This window comes from Aotus nancymaae, unplaced genomic scaffold (assembly GCF_030222135.1).
Source record: "Aotus nancymaae isolate 86718 unplaced genomic scaffold, 86718_ANA_hifiasm-v0.15.2.pri h1tg000004l, whole genome shotgun sequence".
Taxonomy (NCBI): domain Eukaryota; kingdom Metazoa; phylum Chordata; class Mammalia; order Primates; family Aotidae; genus Aotus; species Aotus nancymaae.
The window spans coordinates 18,580,459-18,599,729 of NW_026988415.1; the positions used below are offsets into that span (position 1 = coordinate 18,580,459).

Consider the following 19,271-nt stretch of genomic DNA (forward strand, 5'->3'; position numbering starts at 1 on the left):
TAGTAGAATGATTTATATTCCTTTGGGTATACACCCAGTAATGTGATTGCTGGGTCAAATTGTATTTCTGCCTTTAGGTCTTTGAGGAATCGCCACACTGTCTTCCACAGTGGTTGAAGTAATTTACACTGCCACCAACAGTGTAAAAGTGTTCCTTTTTCTCCACAACCTCACCATCATCTGTTGTTTTTTTTTTTCTTTTTGTTTTGGCTATGGTCTGAACGTATGTGTTCCCCAAAATTCATGTTGAAACTTGATAAGCAATGTGTTATTATGAGGTGAGGCCTTTGGGAGGTGATTAGGTCATAAGGGCAGAGCCCTCATGAATGGGATTAGTACGCTTATAAAAGAGACCCCAGAGAGCCAGCTTGCCCCTTCCTAATGTGAGGACACAGGTAGAAGGCACCATCTATGAACTAGGAAAGAAGCCCTCATGAGACACTGAAGCTGCTGGCACCTTGATCTTGGATCTCCGAGCTTCCAGAATTGTGAGAAATAAGTTTCTATAGTTTATAAGCTACCCAGTTTGTGGTATTTTGTTATAGCAGTTAAAACAGACTAAGACAAGTTTTCAGTTTTGGAAGTTTCTGTCGTCTATCTTCAAGCTCAGGGATTATTTCCTTAGCTATGTGCAGTCTACTAATGACCCCGTCAAAGGCATTCTTCATTTCGACTAGTGTTTTTGATCTCTAATATTTAATTTTATTCTTTCTTTGAATTTCTTCTTTCTGCTTTTATTATCCATCTGTTCCTGCATGTTGTCTAATGTTTTCATTAAACCCCATTGCATATTAATCTCGGTCTGCTAATTCCACCATCTCTTCCGTGTGAGTCTGGTTCTGGTGTTTGCTGTAACTCTTAAAATCGTGTTTTCTACTGTTTAGTATACCTTGTAACTTTTTGTTAGAATCTGGGCATGTTGTACTAGGTGAAAGAAACTCTTATAAGTAGCCCTTTAGTAATGTGGAGGTAAGGTGTGGAGGGAAAGCATTCTCTAGTTCTATGATTAGGTCTCAGTTTTTTGGTGAACCTGTGTCCCTGAACTGTGAACTTCACCAGTGCTTCTGTTTTATCCCCCTCCCACCCGCCCCCCACATACACACACCTTTGGTGGAACAGGATGGCTGGAGGGGGCTGGAGTTGGATATTTATCTTCCCCCAGGTCTGTTAGGTTCTTCTGAAACCCCAGCAGGTGAGGCTCTGATAAAACAGTTTTTCCTGAGGACAGGCCTTGTGAAGAAGACCAGAATGGTCTGCAATTTCAAAATGGTTCCTTTTCCCCTTCCCCTGCCAGAAACATGAGGAGATTTTTCTCTGATATTCACTGTGAGGACCTGGTATATCTCCTGGAGGTAAAACTTACAAATGTGTGGGAGTTCTCCAATGACTGGGTCCTCCTGGAGTTTTTAACTCACAGACTTGTCCACACTGAGCCTCCACCAATTCATTAATTACAGCTTAGGTTTTTCTACCCAGGGATTTGTTCCCATAGAGGTTTATGCTCATAGGTTTTTGGTCCAGGAAGCTGTGATTCTCTATATTCACCTGTCTGTATCTCCAGTTTTAGGGGCAGCTGTTTGCCCTGTGATCACACTTCTCTAGCAAATATAAAAAGAGTTGTTGATTTTTCAGGTTATTCAGCATTTTACTTGTTATTAAGACAAAGTGGCAGCTTCTAAAGATCTTTACATACCAGACTGGAAACTGGAAATCTTGTGTCTTAGTTTTTACATTTACCTTTCCTCTGTGGGACAAGTCAATGTTACATTCTGTGTGTGTGTGTGTGTGTGTGTGTGTGTGTGTGTGTTTCAAATTGTTGTTTAACAGTTATTTGAAAAGAAGTACATGAAAACATGCATGTTAAGAAATCTTGAAATGCAATTGTCTATTCACTAACATAACTCCATCCGTGCCTCATATTTCCTTTTTCGGACTCCCATACTTGTGTGCCTCCTATAACCGTCTCCCTTAGCATTTGCTTCCCAGCCTGCTAACCTCTGGCACTACTTTGATTCTTCATTACTCACTTTTACATTTTCAGTAAAAATAAAATGAGTGTAACTGAAGTTAGAATCTGACTCCTCATACAAAGCTACAGAGCAGCAGGAAATTCCAAGGTTAAGTTTCTCAATGTTACTTTCTTTAAAAACATCTGTCAGCAACATTATTGTGTAGGCAGTTGTTGATTCAAGGGAATTGGTCCTATATGTTATTATTATAGGACTGGTATCATTTCCTACATTTCAAATAAAAGAAATTGATGTTACCTAGAAATATCTTAGTTATACTTGAAGTAGAGAATGAGGAACATGGTGTGAACTTTTGTGTGTTGGAATCCTAGTTCATTTATAAAAACGGGACTGTGTGCTTTTGTGTCCATCTCTTGCTGGCATGGCCAACGCCAACCTAAAATTCTTCATCAAGAGGAAGAACCAACTTTTTTTTTATTGCATTTTAGGTTTTGGGGTACATGTGAAGAACATGCAAGATTGTTGCATAGGTACATATGTGGCAGTGTGATTTGCTGCCTTCCTCCCCTTCACCTATATGTGGCATTTCTCCCCATGCTATCTCTCCCCTACTTCCCACCCCCCACTGTCCCTCCCTATTTCCCCTCTACAGACCCCAGTGTGTAGTGCTCCCCTCCCTGTGTCCATGTGTTCCCATTGTTCAACACCCGTCTATGAGTGAGAACATGCGGTGTTTGATTTTATGTTCCTGTGTCAGTTCGCTGAGAATGATAGTTTCCAGGTTCATCCATGTCCCTACAAAGGACAGGAACTCATCGTTTTTGATGGCTGCATAATATTCCATGCTGTATATGTGCCACATTATCCCTGTCCAGTCTGTCATCGATGGGCATTTGGGTTGGTTCCAGGTCTTTGCTATTGTAAACTATGCTGCAATGAACACTCGTGTGCATGTGTCCTTATAGTAGAACGATTTATAATCCTTTGGGTATATACCCAGTAATGGAATTGCTGGGTCAGATGGTATTTCTATTTCTAGGTCCTTGAGGAATCGCCATACTGTCTTCCACAATGGTTGAACTAACTTACACTCCCACTAACAGTGTAAAAGTGTTCCTATTTCTCCACATCCTCTCCAGCATCTGTTGTTTCCAGATTTTTTAATGATCGCTGTTCTAACTGGCGTGAGATGGTATCTCAATGTAGTTTTGATTTGCATTTCTCTAATGACCAGTGATGATGAGCATTTTTTCATATGTTTGTTGGCCTCATGTATGTCTTCTTTTGTAAAGTATCTGTTCATATCCTTCTCCCACTTTTGAATGGGCTTGTTTGCTTTTTTCTTGTAAATCTGTTTTTGTTCGTTGTAAATTCTGGATATCAGCCCTTTGTCAGATGGGTAAGCTGCAAAAAGTTTTTCCCATTCTGTAGAACCAACTTTTTTGGTACTCAGATGAACCACAGATGAATCTGGATATATGGTTTAATATTTTATACTGATTGTTTAGCCTTAGTATCACAGGCAGAAGCTCTGAAGGAAGAAAATGACAGCCTCCGTTGGCAGCTTGATGCCTACCGGAATGAAGTAGAACTGCTCAAGCAAGAGCAAGGCAAAGCCCACAGAGAAGATGACCCAAACAAAGAACAGCAGCTGAAACTCCTGCAGCAAGCCCTGCAAGGAATGCAACAGGTAAAGGCATTTTGGTTTTCTGAGCTTCTGGGTAGGATAGCATCAGCTTCTCGCCTGTAAAAGGGTTCCCTGAAAGCAAATAGAATATCAAACCTATTATCCTTGATGTAATATTATCTGGCATGGCTGAGGAAGGAATTATGTGTTGTGGTTAATTAAATATTCCAGCTAATACAGAGATAGCAATGGGTTGCCAATTTTCAAAGAATGAGCATTCAGTGAAAAATATTTAGCATTAAAGTATGCTGAATATAATCTAATCTTTTCTTTATGCTTCAGAAGGTACTTAGGGATCTAGACAGGGCCTCAGGGTCTTTATGAAGAACTTCAATTATTTAAATATGAAAAAGTGCTGATAAACAAGTATCTAGTTGATAGAATACCAAGAAATACAGCCTTTTAAAAGGAATGGCAGGAATCTACCCTTGACTTGAGTAGAAGTAGGTGCATTTTTTTCCTATACATTTTTAAGTGCCAATGCTTTGAGCTCATAATACCAATTTGTTTTTATTTTGTTTTGTATTAACAGTCACTTATGTGAATGAGTTTACCTGTGCATAATTCAAAGTGTAAAAAGTAAAGTAAATAAATGTACCCAACTGTGCTTGCATTCACAGAAAACATAGTGTAGCAGATGTTCAACATCTAGGAGTTTTATGTAACCATCACCACAGTGATCTTACAGTTTAAAAGATATCAACAGCTGATTTCACTACAGTAAAGGAGTATTGCTTCCGAGTAAGGACACTGTCGTCTTCTGTCATGCTAGACCACCAGCCACTGTCCTTACACCTTAAATTGTGCAACAGTTTTTAACTTAATTCCTTGAAATTATCTAGGGCAAAGCTAATTGCTGGTTGGAAATTACAAATCATGAACAGGAGTCTCTTTTGGAACTAGGGACCCTATTTTATTCTTTCTGCCACCATTGTCTCCTGTACGACAAGTAATATGACATTAATATTTTGCCTTTTGTATTAACAAAATGTGTGAAGTAATGCTTACCTTCCTTTTACCGTCACCATGGAGTTTAATTAGAACATGTAAATTATATCAGAGATATTTCTATGAAAAAATGCACCTCCTCACCTACACTTCAAATAAGTTGACAGTATGCATTGTACCGTGCTTTTTAGCCCTCCCAGTGGTCTTTTGCAAGCCTCTGAAAGGCAAGACTTCGGAAACATTTTTGTTGTTGCTGTTTTTCCCCCTCTTTGATTTTCAAACCATTTCACATAAGGATAGTTCTATTACTTAAATGCAGTTCAAAAATGATGAAATTTTATTTCATCACTTCAAAGACTTCAGTGAGAATTAGGTCTCTACCTCTTAAAAATTAATTTCACTCATTCTGATTATTTTGTATTGAAAAAATGCCTTGTAAACAATGATAAAATTTCTCCCATCTTATCTTAAAAGACGTAGAGTATGATAAAGCATGTAACAACATGAACTCTGGGGTAGACCCAACTTGGTTTTAAATTCCAGTTCTACCACCGACTATCTGAATGGCCTTAGGGAAGCCACTTAACCTCTTCAAGCCTTAGGGATAATAGTATCATAGGGTCATTGTGAGGCTTAAATGAGATCATACACAATGCTTAGTACATATTAGGCACTCAATAAATATACAGAAAGCTGAAACTGGATCCCTTCCTTACACCTTATACAAAAATTAACTCTAGATGGATTAGAGATTTAAACATGAGGCCTAACACCATAAAAACTCTAGAAGAAAACCTAGGCAACACCATTCAGGACATAGGCATGGGCAAGGACTTCATGACTAAAACACCAAAAGCAATGGCAACAAAAGCCAGAATAGACAAATGCAATCTAATTAAACTTAAGAGCTTCTGCACAGCAAAAGAAACTACCAATAGAGTGAACCAGGAACCAACAGAATGGGAAAAAATGTTTGCAATCTACCCATCTGACAAAGGGCTAATATCCAGAATCTACGGAGAACTTAAACAAATTTACAAGAAAAAAAAACCCCATCAAAACGTGTGCAAAGGATACAAACAGACATTTTTCAAAAGAAGACATTTATGCAGCTAACAAACATGAAAAAAGCTCATCATCACTGGTCATTAGAGAAATGCAAATCAAAACCACGTTGAGAAACCACCTCACACCAGTTAGAATGGTGATCATTAAAAAATCAGGAGACAACAGATGTTGCAGAGGATGTGGAGAAATAGGAACACTTTTACACTGTTGGTGGGAGTGTAAATTAATTCAACCATTGTGGAAGACAGTGTGGCGATTCCTCAAGGATCTAGAACTAGAGATACCATTTGACCCGGCAATTCCATTACTGGGTATATACCCAAAGGATTATAAATCATTCTATTATAAAGACACATGAACACGTATGTTTATTGCGGCACTGTTCACAATAGCAAAGACTTGGCACCAACCAAAATGCCCATCAATGATCGACTGGATAAAGAAAATGTGGCACATATACACCATGGAATACTATGCAGCCATAAAAAGGATGAGTTCATGTCCTTTGCAGGGACACATATGAAACTGGAAACCATCATTCTCAGCAATCTGACACTAGAACAGAAAACCTAGCACCGTATGTTCTCACTTATAAGTGGATGTTGAACAATGAGAACACACAGACACAGGGAGGGGAACATCACACATCGGGGCCTGGGGTGGGGGGCTAGGGGAGGAATAGCAGCAGGTGGGGGGATTGGGGAGGTATAGCATTAGGAGAAATACCTAATGTAGATGACAGGGCGATGGATGCAGCAAACCACCACCATGGCACATGTATACCTATGTAACAAACCTGCATGATCTGCACATGTACCCCAGAACTTAAAGTATAATAAATAAATTTTTTTAAATGCCAGAAATGAAAAACAAGATACGATAGTTAAAAAAGAAATTAATAATGCTAAATATAGCTTCCTGCCTACTTATATGGAAACTAACATATATAAAATTTGGATTCTTTACTACTTTCCTCACAGAAATTGAACTTGGCTTGGCAAATGGCTATTTGCAAGAATGCTTTATAACATTACATTTACTTCTATGCAACAATCAAAACATTGCTCACACAGTATTAACTGCACCCTATTCTGACCCCTGGCCAGAAAAGGAAAGAAGTTAAGTGACTGGATCAATTAGTTTCTCATGACCTTTCTAAAATATTAACAAGTTCAAAGGAATTTCGTAAAAGCCATATAAAATAATGTAAAGTGAAAAGTATCATGATTTTCCCAATCTCTGTATGGAAAAATGGTTGTGTGTGCTGAAGGAAAGTGGGGCAGGCCCACCTGATATCTAACTTCAGCCAGGGAATTTAAATGAAGTGTGGCTCCTTAATTAATAAATTGATTGTCTTTGGTCTTTCTTGTAGCATCTACTTAAAGTCCAAGAGGAATACAAAAAGAAAGAAGCTGAACTTGAAAAACTCAAAGATGACAAGTTACAGGTGGAAAAAATGTTGGAAAATCTTAAAGAAAAGGTACTTGTGCCCTAACTGAACCTTTTTCCTTGCCTCTACCTACTTTTCAGTGACAGTGAAAATGCCCTGGAAGCTACTGCTCTAGAAATTAATGGGGAATATTTGGCTGACTGACGATTAAAAGCCCACCTCGGGGGTAATTCTCATATTAAGGACTTTGCTTTTACGTATGAGTCCTTGGCATTTCTAAGTTTTCTTGAATGTATACCTTTCAATGGATAAGAAGTCAATTCATCCCTAAAATTCCTCAGTCTTCTCTCTTGAAGAAGACCAGAGGGCGCACCTCTTGCCTGCTTCATCTTGTCAAGCAAATAGCAACGTCGAAAACTCATGTGACACAAAGTACTTTTAATTGAGCATTTCATTAAAGGAAGAAACACAAGTGCAGCTAGCACATTGACATTTCCTTGCAGCTAGTCCATTTAGTGTAATAAGAAGCAGCTGCAGATGAGAGTAATGGCCAATACCAAGAGGAGGGAAACCTTGGGGAAAAATGAGACACAGTATTCTAAAGCTAGAAGCCAAGATGGGACTTTATTAAGTGAGAGGTCTCAGCAATAAAAACCACCAGTGAGGACCAGAGAGTCTAACATCTGGATGGAATCATGTATCGCAACCATGAATCAGGTGCCCCTTCTATTCAAGATGTATAAAGTCAACCTCTCCAGTCGCCTTGATGCATCAACATTAAGCTGAAGTTGTCCTCTGAAAACGGAAGCCCATTGACCAGAAGATTAGGAGCTTAGACCAAGAGTCAGAAATCAACAGTGACAGAGTTTCCTCAAGAGCACATTCTCTGTATCTTCTGTTCTCAGCTCAGGAAGATGCAGTGCATACAGGCCCTGAATGTGTTTACCAGCACACTGCCTTCCCCTAGAGTGCCATTAAGAACTGGCAACCTTGGTGTAGTTGAAACAAATGATTGAAAGTGTTTTCTTCTAGAGGCATTTGCAACGTACTTTTAATTCTTCCACTTCATAAAACCAACTCACTTTCCAGTTTTGCGGGCACTATTAAAGAAACAAGCATAATCCCAGAGAAATTCATTTGTCAAGCATTTAATTGAAAAGTGCCAAAGCTGCTCTACTTATCAGGACTTTTCGCATACCATCAGGGCTTCTAAAATGTCCCAGAGCTGCCACATAGCTCTGTTTTGCTTCCTGCATAAAATGGAATATGTAGCCAGAAGACTAGATAGATACGGGGTTATGCTCATGACATTATGCTTAGAATTATTCTTCAGGATTGACATCATGATTTGACCTAAGGATATTTTTGTGTGTGTGTAAGTAGCTTTCTGCTTTGTAAAGTATTTCATGTAAGGAAGTAAGAGGTCAAATGGCATAGAAGAAACTTGCCATATGGTGCCTAAGGACAAGTGTTTCTCATTTGGAAACTGAATAGACCATGAAGTGGCAGCTGATGAGGACAGGGGAAAAGATCCAACTGATAATCCAAAAAACAGCGAGTCAAAATCTGTTTTTTCCTGTTATTTTAAGCAAAGCTTCTTTTAGAGAAATTCATGACAGTTCATTATAAAGTGATCTTCTCTGGGAAGCTGATTTGTGACCAAATATTTCAACCTGACACAATTAGGTTAGGAAGCAAAGTACCATCACATTAGACTGCAAAAATAATTTCAGGTTGAAAGGAAAGCAATAAGTTTTGGTGAGGAGGGATCTTTTTTTAAATTTGCTTTTGTTTGGGTTTCTTGACAGTAAGCTACAGGGTGAGTTATTGTCAGTGTTTTGCAATATAACAATGTGACTTATGTCTGTCTTACTGTGGAAAGAACTAAGCTCTTTGAATCTGCTAGTAAAATTCAAGGTGATAAGCATCCCTTCAGTGTACCTTCTAACTTTTTAAATGCCAGCTATAATAAAATTGAAGTAAGGTTGAAATAAGGCTGCAGTTTTATTCAAGATGGCTAAAACTTCTCAGAATATTTTCACATCTTAAATCAACCACAATCTGTTAAACTCTCACACTTAAGAAACGGCTTACCATATCATTTAATGTTTTAAGGGGGTCAGAAGCAGATGTGAAGCCTGTGGCTTAGAGGTGAGCTAGTAGTTTAAATCAAACTTGTTATAATGGTTACCGTCTGGATTGAATTCTAAAGACCAAAGATTGAATAGGTCATCAAGAAAGGGTTCCCCTCTGATTACAGCCAGGAAGCCTGTAAATTCACAAAACAACATGTCTTGCAGTATAGACTATTCATTTCATTCAGAGACAGCATCCTGGAAGCTTTGAAGACATCTTTAAAGAAAACAGAAGAAATCCTGTCCCTGCTAAGGGTTTGTGGAAGGGAAGAAGTGAAAATGCATCTGAATCAGTCATCATATGACCTCCAAGGAGCATTTCAGCAGCATTTTCTTTTCAGCAGTAAAAGACAGAAGCAGTGATTTCTTTTATTCCTTCTTCTGAAAGCTTTTCCTTCACATTTATAATAACAGAAAAGATATTCTCAGTACCCAAAGAAAGAAAGAAACAGCCATGAAAGGTCTGGAGGTATTTTTCAGTTTGATTGCTGGTCATGGAATTCACCTGAGTTTCTCTTATGAACCCTTCCTGCTACACTCTGAAAGGGAAAAACGTTCCACAGTAAAGAAGGCCATTGACTAATGCTACTTTTGGTCATGGTCATTTCTTGCTGTACAGTCAGGAATATTCTAACTGATAATGTCCTTATCAGAGAGGAGAGAGAGAGAGGGAGAGAGAGAAAAGAGAGATGCTAGTCAATGAAAGTTCTAATGTTTAGTTCAAAAATCAACAGTTGATTAACTGTGAGTGGGTTGGCAATGTAGCCAATGTAGATTCTCCATTGAGGTGGGGCTTACCATTAACAGAGTGTGGACCTTAAAAAAAAAAATGGGCCTTTTAACAGTGGGATGAAATCCTGGCTCCACTTCCTTGCAGTTTGAGCTTAGCCAATTTACCTGAGCCTCATTTTCCTCATCTGTAGAATGGAGATAATACTTATCTAACAGTGCCTAGCATCTTGTTAGTATACCATAAATGTTGGGTTTAGTTGCCCAGATTGCTTGTATAGAGTCAAGAAAGATGAAGGCAGAAAAAAAAAAAAAGCTGGTGAAGGTAAATGTTTAAATGTTTCTGTGTTTTGGAGCCCTATAAAAAAGGTTTGAAATATTTGTGATGCTTTTGTAATTTATGCTATTTTCCTCCCATACAGTAATCCAAATTGAACAGCATTTCTTTCATGGTCCTGTGTTAAGTTACCTGTTGTGTAGTTAATTGAAGCCAACTCTTTTGCCAAATAAAGTGAACTGACCCAGGAAGCATGTTATTTCAACAGGAAAGCCGTACTTCTAGGCTGGGTACATCAAACCAGGACAGCGACTACCCTCTTGAGAAGACCATGAACAGCAGTCCAATCAAATCTGAACGTGAAGCACTGCTAGTGGGTAAGAAAGCTAATGCACACATACCACGTACATAGGTACAATGGAGGAGGGGAGGGCTTCACCTAAGATTAATAAGCACACACCAAGCATTTACGAAGCACAGTAGCGCAAGAACTCCGAGTTCTGAAGATGATGGGTTAAGAACAAGTCCAAATTTCCAAATTTAACAGCAGCTGCCAGCCCCCTTCAGACTCCTTGTAGCCACTGCCACGTGAAGCAGTCAGGCATGTCGGTACAAGCACTATGCTAAAAGGGGTCAGTGGGAGAAACACATTGTAGATTTTTTGAAATCTCTGTGCAAGGACTGCTAAGCCCTCTCATGTCCACTGAGGGGGCTAGTGCAGACCCTACTTGGCAAAGAGCTTTTCCAGAGAGCCTCTGGAGCAAGCATATGCCTCTCGAAGTTTTCCAGGTTACTGGCTATTTTTTCAACACTTCTGAGACGAAATGATAAGGGATTTTTTGTTTGTTTTTTAACCTTCTGACACCAGATACATGGTGTCTTTTTTAACACCACATTTCCAATTATTCGATACCAACTGGGTGTCCTACAGTTTAATTCTGTCCTCACACTCACTATCCAAAGTTAGTTTAACATTAGACTCTATGGGTTTAAGGGCTCAGTCCTAGAAGACTGCCCTCCCTATAGATGCCAATCTTAAATATAGGGTCTCCACGTTTCCTCTACTTCTGTCTAATTTGGCTACAAAGTCAGGGGTTCCCACAATACCTGCCCCAGGTTTGATAATTTGCTAGAATGGCTCACAGAACTCAGGAAAGTGGCTTACTTACTCTTACCGATTCAGTATAAAGGATACAATGGAAGAGGTGCATAGAGCAAGGTACTGGGAAGGGGTATGCAGAGTTTCTGTACCTTTTTTGGGTGTGCATCTTGATGTGTTTGCCAACCAGAAACCTCTCTGAACCCTGTCATTACAGGGTTTTTATGGAGGCTTCATTATATAGGCATGATTGATGAAATCACTGGCCATCAGTGATTAGCTCAATCTCCAGCCCCTCTCTCTTCCCTGATGTTCCAACTCTCTAATCAGGCCTAAGTCTTTCTGGTGGTCAGCCCCGGTTCTAAAGCTGTAAGCGGCCCCCAGTTACCAGTCATCTCAACTCCTACCACGCCAGAAATTTCAAGGGTTTTAGGAGCTATGTGTCCCGGAGACCAGGAACAAAGACCAGATATTTACTTTTTAATTATATCACAATGGCAGATGACTCAGGAGACTGCAGTGTGTTGGACACTAACAGGCTTTGATGAGGTCAATGCTAGCATTGCTCTCTGTAAAAATTCATTCAGAGAGGCAAGATGGCACAAACGGTTAAGGAATCAGACAGATCTGGCTTCCCATCTTGACCCCACCATTTCTTTTCTGAGCTTCAGTTTCTTCATCTGCAAAATGGACCTAATGATATTACCTACCTCAAAGGGCAGTTGTGAGTATTAAATAAAATGACTCACCTACATCACTTAGTACAGTGCCTGGCCCATAGTAAGCCCTCAGTAGGTAGTAACCATTTTACACTTCACAGCACTGTTCACAAATGCTGGCTAACTTTATATTCCATTTGGAGAACAGTGGCAGATTGAGGCTGTAAAATATTTAAGAGGGGCTAATCATTTAGGAGTGGCTGGTCTTGGGCCACAGCAGATAATCCCAGTTGCCTTGTAGGCAGCTGAGCTATACAGTAGCTTCACTCGAGTCTCAAAAGCCCTCCACACTGATTGGCTTCTGCATATTTTTAAGATATCTCTGCCTGCTTTGGTAATGGATATTATCCTCAGATTTAATACTTTGATATGTTAATAAAGATGCACAGGGGGACCTGCCATTGAGTCTTCACGAAAAGTGACAACTTATTACAACTTATTAACGTCTTCCAACTCAAAGTTCTTAACAAATTGGCATGGCAACAGGGAGACCTGTCAGAGAAATGCTGGGGATAGAAGGAAGACTGTGTGAATGGATAGTCTTAGAAACAACTCTTAAAATAAGTGTTTCTTGTTTTGTTTTTTCAAGAAGGTAGTCTTGGGCTGGCACAGAGAAAAGAAAATCTATTTTTTCAATCGACTTTTTGGGTGTGAACCCACAAAATCGCTGAATGTTTTTAAACCTACGCAGTTATTTCTTGGTATTTGACAGCTTGTCTTGGCCAAGAGATCTAGAATTTCTTCAAACATGGACTGTCTTCTTCAGAATTTAAGTTTCTTAGCCAGAATCCGTGTTTAGAAATTCAATATACCTAGTCATTTAAGAATAAAGTAATGTTAAAGTAATAGCATCCCTTTTGAACAGATTTTGAGCCTGCTATCAGTTCCTTCTGGAACTCCTCCCCAACTCACCCTCCTGACTGAACTTAAAACTACAATTTAAACCTGTGCTAGTCTTTGTCAGCCTCTTAAAGGGACAGACAAGTTGTAGTCGAGAAACCAAATCAAATTTTGCTTTTATTTCCTGGCAATTTTCAACAAACTCAATACTGGGTCTATTTGATGCGCCTAAGATCTTATGAAAGGAGGGGAACTCAAAAAAATTTAAAGAAAGAAATATTATGCTTTTGAACAATCTGTTTTCCACCTGTTGCCAGAGAAAGAAGTATTAGAACAATTAACCCAATGGCCAGAACAATCAAGGCTGCATGTGAAGCTGCCAGTCACCCCAGAGCCAGGCTAAGTGGAAATGAAGGGCATTCCTGGAGGCTGTAAACTGCTATAAGAATATTGTTACACAAAGATTTGAGGCTCTAAGCACAGAATGCTAGTGACCACTTGAGTTAGCCGTGAACGAAATGTTTGGCTTTTCTTTACAGAGCTACTCACAAAATAAAACCCAAATACAATCAGCAGACTTTCTTGTGAGAGGCACAAGGTTAATCAAGAAAGTATATGATTTGTACATTTACCACAACAGCAAGGCGTTATTAACGCGTAAGAGGCTAAAGTCTAATTTGAAGACTGTGAAGGAACTGCAAAAGCCCAGCACGGCATAAACTCATTGTAAAATCCTTGAATTCAGATGGTGTTTAGCCATCACAAGTAATGAAAGTGACTCCTCAAATGCCACCTTGTCTACATATGACACAGCACAGTAAGAGGAAGTATGTGTAGTGGTTAACAGTGACTGTCTGGGTTCAAATACCAGCTCTGCCACTTACCAGCTCTGTGACCTTGGACAAGTTGCTTAGACTTTTAGTGCATCAGTGTCCTCAGCTATGAAGTGGGGATGACAATATCCACCTCACGAGATTGTTATAAAGATTAAATGAATAAAATGTAGGCAAACTTAGAATAGTGTCCAGTGTATTTCTGTTGTACATATGAGTCAGCTCTTGCTATTCACTGTCATGTAGTACCTCGAGGAATACAAGGCTCAAGTGTAACCTCCACACTCTTGTCTCTATAGGGATTATCTCCACATTCCTTCATGTTCATCCATTTGGAGCAAGCATTGAATACATCTGTTCCTACTTGCAACGTCTTGATAATAAGGTATATGGGGGCCTGAAATGGGGATGAAAGGGGATGTGGGGTTCTTTTTCAACAGGTGACCTGACTCCCCTGAAGCATAAATAAGTCATTAGTTACTGCTTTAAGGAAGTTTCCCTCACCCGCTCTCTCACTGTGATTCAGTGATTCAGTGTAGAACTTCCCCCTTGCAAGTGGGGTGACCATTTGTCCTGGTTTGCTGGGGACTGAAGGGTTTCCTGGGACTTGAGACTTTTGATGTTAAAACCAGGACAGTCTCAGGCAAACTTGAATAAGTTGACCGTCCTATTTCCAACATACATCTTAGAAGACTTTTCCTCTCTTCTCTTAATTTACCTATAAGCTGCAAACCAAGCCATATCAGCTTTCTTACCCATCAGACTTTTTTTTTAGAGACAGGGTCTCACTCTGTTGCCTGGGCCAGAGTGCATTTGTGAGATCACAGCTCACTGCAGCCTCAACCTCCTGGGCTCAAGCAATCCTCCCACCTCAGCTTCCTGAGTAGCTGGGACTACAGACGCATGCCACCACGCCTGGCTAATTTTTGTATTTTTTAAACACAGGGTTTCGCCATGTTGCCCAGGCTGGTCTTGAACTCCTGGACTCAAGCAAGCCGCCTGCCTCAGCCTCCCAAAGTGCTGGGATTACAGGCACGAGCCACCATACCAGGCCCCATCAAACTTTTGTCTTGGGTTTTTAGACATTAGTAAATGTTCATTTTCAAAACGGGAAGTCTTACTCCACCCACCTCTCCCAGAATCACCCCTGCTGTTGTCCATTACAATACAAGGGAGGCAGGGGCCAAAAACAAAACCAAACAAAAAAAAGCTGGAGCAAGGAGCTGAGGGCCTCTGTGCCACAGACTGAGTATTTGCTCACAGATGACCTTATGGTCCATTTCCTCCTCTGGATGCTCTCCTTTGGGGGAACTCCTAGGGCATCTGGAGCAGGGATAAGTGCTAATTCCCTAAGAAATCAAGGATGCCTCTAAGAGGCAAGAGAGGACTCTTGACTCCTCAGTGTGAATCAGCTCAGGATACATATATTTTTTTTTTTTCAGAAGCAGCATTCAGTTAAATCTGCCCGTAAATTGTCCTGCCTATTTCATAGAATCTGGGCCTTTTGAGAAGTGTCATCGAATATAGGTGCTGTCCAAAATGTTAAGTCATTTAAGCATATGTCACCTTAACAAAGGCAGTGGCCCACTTGGGAATCTTATTGTTCTAACCATATCCCAGCTGTGGTGATACATCCTCTTCAATGGCATTTGCTTTCATTCTAGCTAACACTCCCCCCTCATTTCCCTCTGGGAAGCGATGCTATTCTACAATTAAATAACCCATTTGGCAGTGAAGGGGAGGATGGAATGTGAATACTAGGACCAAGAGTCCTTTGCAATGGTATGAAATTGAACTATATGTCAGTAAAAACCATCTGCTTCTTTTTTAATTTACAAAAATAATACATGCACATTACCTTTAAAATGTAAGCAGTAGAGAAATCCAGTAAAGGGAAAGTGAAAGTTACCACCCACAATCCCACTCCTCAAGGATAACCACTGTTAACCGTTTGGCACATATTTCAGACCCTTTCCTGAAAGTATGCTCTATCTATATTAAATGTATATATTTACAAACATTATCTATGTTTTCTGAAAAGGGAATTCTACTCTATATGATACACTGGAATGTGCTTCATTCACTTGACTGGATACAGTCTACTGCCAGCACTGGGAAGAAGGCATGACTGCGCTCCTAGCCTAGGCCTAGCTCCCACTTAGCAACTTCTGCCAGAGTAGTGCCAGGGCCTCCCAAAGAGAGCCTGAGGTACCAAAGCTCACGGTGAGGAAGGTAACTTACTAACTCTACTAATGTAAAGATGACCACCAAAAACAAGCCCTAAAGGAGTCCACAGATTTGTTTTTGTTTTTGTATTGAGGGTGTGTGTGTGTGTGTCTGTGTGTGTGTGTGTGTGAGAGAGAGAGAGAGAGAAGTAGGGAGAGAAAGATAATGCACGGAAGGAGGAACACAGAGCATTCCCCATTCCTGTTACTTCTCCATTATGAACTAATGCACTTGTGAGGGACTCTGCTCTGGTGGCAGCCATTTCTACCTTCCTCCCCTCCCAAAAGTCTCAGCAGCTTCAGAGGACCTGCATACAGCATCACCAGCACTGAGCAGCCATCATTCAGCTGCTTGCAAACCCAGGCCTTTCCACATGACTGACCCCATCTCTTTCCAATAGCAACTCAGCAGACCCTGTCTGGTGGTCACAGCAGAGGAACACTGCTGGCTGGAAGCCACTTTGCCAACACACACAAATGCGCAAGGAGCTGGAGGAGGTTAAATGCCCCTGCAACACATACACAGACATATCAGCATTGTAAAGTAGGCAATACTGGGAAAGAAGATTAGGAAAATAGAAGTGGTTTTGAATGGAGATGTTCTCTCTGTCCCACAGATCTGCACCAGTGATGTGGAGCGTCTCATGGGTAGACTCCAGCATACCTTCAAGCAGGAAATGACTGGAGTTGGAGCCAGCCTGGAAAAGAGGTGGAAATTCTGTGGCTTTGAGGGCTTGAAACTGACCTAAATCTCTTTGCCTAACAACTTGGGATCCTGAAGATATACATATGTGTTGCACAAGCATAGAAAGTGATTTGTATTTTTAAGGATTTTCAAGTAGAAATTGCTTTGAATTTGTCAATTCATTCCTGGAAAATCTTTCAAGTTAAAATAAGGATCCTAGGGCAGCACCTCAAGCTACAGACCCTAAAGAGAAATTGCCTCAAACCACAAGTGCTGTAACTTCCTCCCCTTTCTGTCAATTGGTTGTCTTTAGGTATTGCAAAAGTCCTGAGGCTAAACAGTATTTGGAGTGTTTTCAGTGTCTGTACTACTAGTGTAGACTTTGGTATTTTTTTAAACACTGTTAACTGAAATGTTTTGATGATTTGTATGTGATTTGTGTTTCTAAACTTCTCATTACATTAATGTTGCCACTGGCGAAAGGAATGAGAGCAGCGTTAAGTCCTCTGTGTAACTGCCATTGTCTTTCCAATCCCCAGTAGAGCAGTAAATAAACAACACATCAGTGTTTCTAGAAGGTGCCTGGCCAGGTTCACCTTTTAAACGACAAAGCATGGTTGTGGCTTTTTGCAAAATTACTATGAACCAAAAGTTGACGAATGTTCCAAAGTTGTTTTCTCTAACATATCACATGAAAGATCTGCTTCAGAATTGTGAAACGTACATCTAGATGTGTTTGCAGAAAGCAAATATCCAGTATGACTGGCATGTGTTCGTGCTATTCAGAATCACTTGTAAATAGTCTGCTTTTAAAGGAGTGCATGTTCAGTTTTCTATGAATTAAAACACACTCATGTGTGGGCACAAACACATGCACGCACGCACACGGTGGCAAAAGGGATTTATGTTCATATTCTTTCCCTTCTGGCCTCTTACAGTCTGTTGGTTCCTTTGCTTCTGTTGTCAGTGTATTGAATTGTAAACCGTGTACTGCTGTAAATACTATGTTTACTTCATGCTGAATGTTTGCAAAGACTTCATATAAGTATTAATAGTAATGAATCAATGAATAAATAATGAGCCAGGATGTGTGAGGCTTCCTACAAATAGGTCAGCTCCACCTGGAGTGCGGATTGCCAGAGACACCTCCAGTTCTGTAGTGTCCGTCGGCAAATTGCAATGACAGCATTTGAGTGGACCATTCAGTAACTTCTGATTGGTGGAAAGGAAACGGAGAGGATGGAGGTTTGAGGTGAATATCCTGAAACAGAGATGGTCTTTATTGTGTGTGGTGGTGGTTGTGGTACGTAAAATAATGCAAATATGCCCTCCCTTGAGTCTCAATTGAAGATAAAAGAATGTACTGAATAAGCAAAGCCAATGGAGAGTATTTCACAAAAATACTTTGTAAACGAGATGCCAGTAGTGTTCAAAGTTGTATTTTTAAAAGATAAATATTCCTTTTTATACCTCATTTTTGTGTTCTGTTTTTAATAACTTACTCTCTATGTAATCCATTAGTAGATCATCTCAATTTCTTCCTTTGAGTTACTAGGATGTTGGAAAAAGATTCCAACTCTGCCTTGACAACTGGAAATAGGGTTCCACAGCAGCCCATTCATGCTGAAAATTGGCTTCCCCCTCAAGCACCCTGCTGTGGCACCAGCGGGAAGCTAGGGTTAATTTTACACTAGCTTCCTCACTGATGCATCTCTCATCAATGCTACAGAAGGCTTTGATTCATCAGTCTTAGGAGCTCTTGGAATACCTAATTTTAATAATATCTATGAAATCAAGGGAAACTTACCACTTATCAGTTATTTCTTGTTTAAATAAATTACATTAATTTTTAGCAGGGAACATTAGGAAAAAGCTAATGTATGCCAGGCTTAATACCTAGGTGATGGGTTGACAGGTGCAGCAAACCACAATGGCACATGTTCACCTGTGTAACAAACCTGTACATCCTGCACATGTACTCCAGAACTTAAAAAATAAAAGAAAAAACTCAAACTCCTTACCATGATATTAATACATTAAAAAATTGTTTTAAAGCAATAGCTGCCACACCTAAACACCTTACTCTCCTTCACTTAATCAACTTATATTGCAGATTATCTGTTTCTGTTACTCCTGCCGATTTAGTATAGGTATACTCATCCCACTTTGCTTGAATATAGTAGTTGTTATGGTTAATTTTATGCGGCAACTTGGCTGGGCTATAGTGCCCAGTTGCTTGGTCAAACACCAGTCTAGATATTGCTGTGAAGGTATATTTTAGATGTGATTAACATTTAAGTCAGTAGACTTTGAGTAAAACAGATTACCCATTATAATGTGGGTGGACCTCGTCTGATCAGCTGAAGGCCTTAAGAGAAAGGACTGAAGTCCGCTCTGACGGAATTCTGCTTCGAGACTGTCTTTGGACTCAAAACTGCAGCATCCAACTCCTGCCAGAACTTCCAGCCTGCTGGCCTGCCCTACAAATCTCTAACTTGCCAGCCCCCATAACTGCAAGAGCCAATTCCCTAAAATAAATAGATCTCTCTCATATGTGTCTATATATAGATAAGCATAGATATATAGAGGTATATAAATATGAATATGCATGATATTACACAATCAAATTGTGGCACATACTATCTCTCACAAACCTTTTCATCCAT

General features: G+C 40.0%; 1 protein-coding gene across 5 annotated transcripts in view; it reads left to right on the forward strand.

Annotated features, from left to right (window-relative positions):
• Nucleotides 1-18,079, forward strand: part of ENOX2 (ecto-NOX disulfide-thiol exchanger 2) — a 299,872-nt gene extending 281,793 nt beyond the window's left edge. For all 5 annotated transcript variants that reach the window (XM_012458755.2, XM_012458756.2, XM_064361158.1 and 2 more), the window contains 5 exons: nucleotides 3,479-3,660; nucleotides 7,046-7,153; nucleotides 10,473-10,581; nucleotides 13,995-14,080; nucleotides 16,538-18,079. In XM_012458755.2, coding sequence (XP_012314178.2) covers nucleotides 3,479-3,660; nucleotides 7,046-7,153; nucleotides 10,473-10,581; nucleotides 13,995-14,080; nucleotides 16,538-16,669 — 617 coding nt within the window. In that variant the 3' untranslated portion in view covers nucleotides 16,670-18,079. The remainder of the gene's footprint in view (nucleotides 1-3,478; nucleotides 3,661-7,045; nucleotides 7,154-10,472; nucleotides 10,582-13,994; nucleotides 14,081-16,537) is intronic.
• The last annotated feature ends 1,192 nt before the right edge of the window (nucleotides 18,080-19,271 follow it).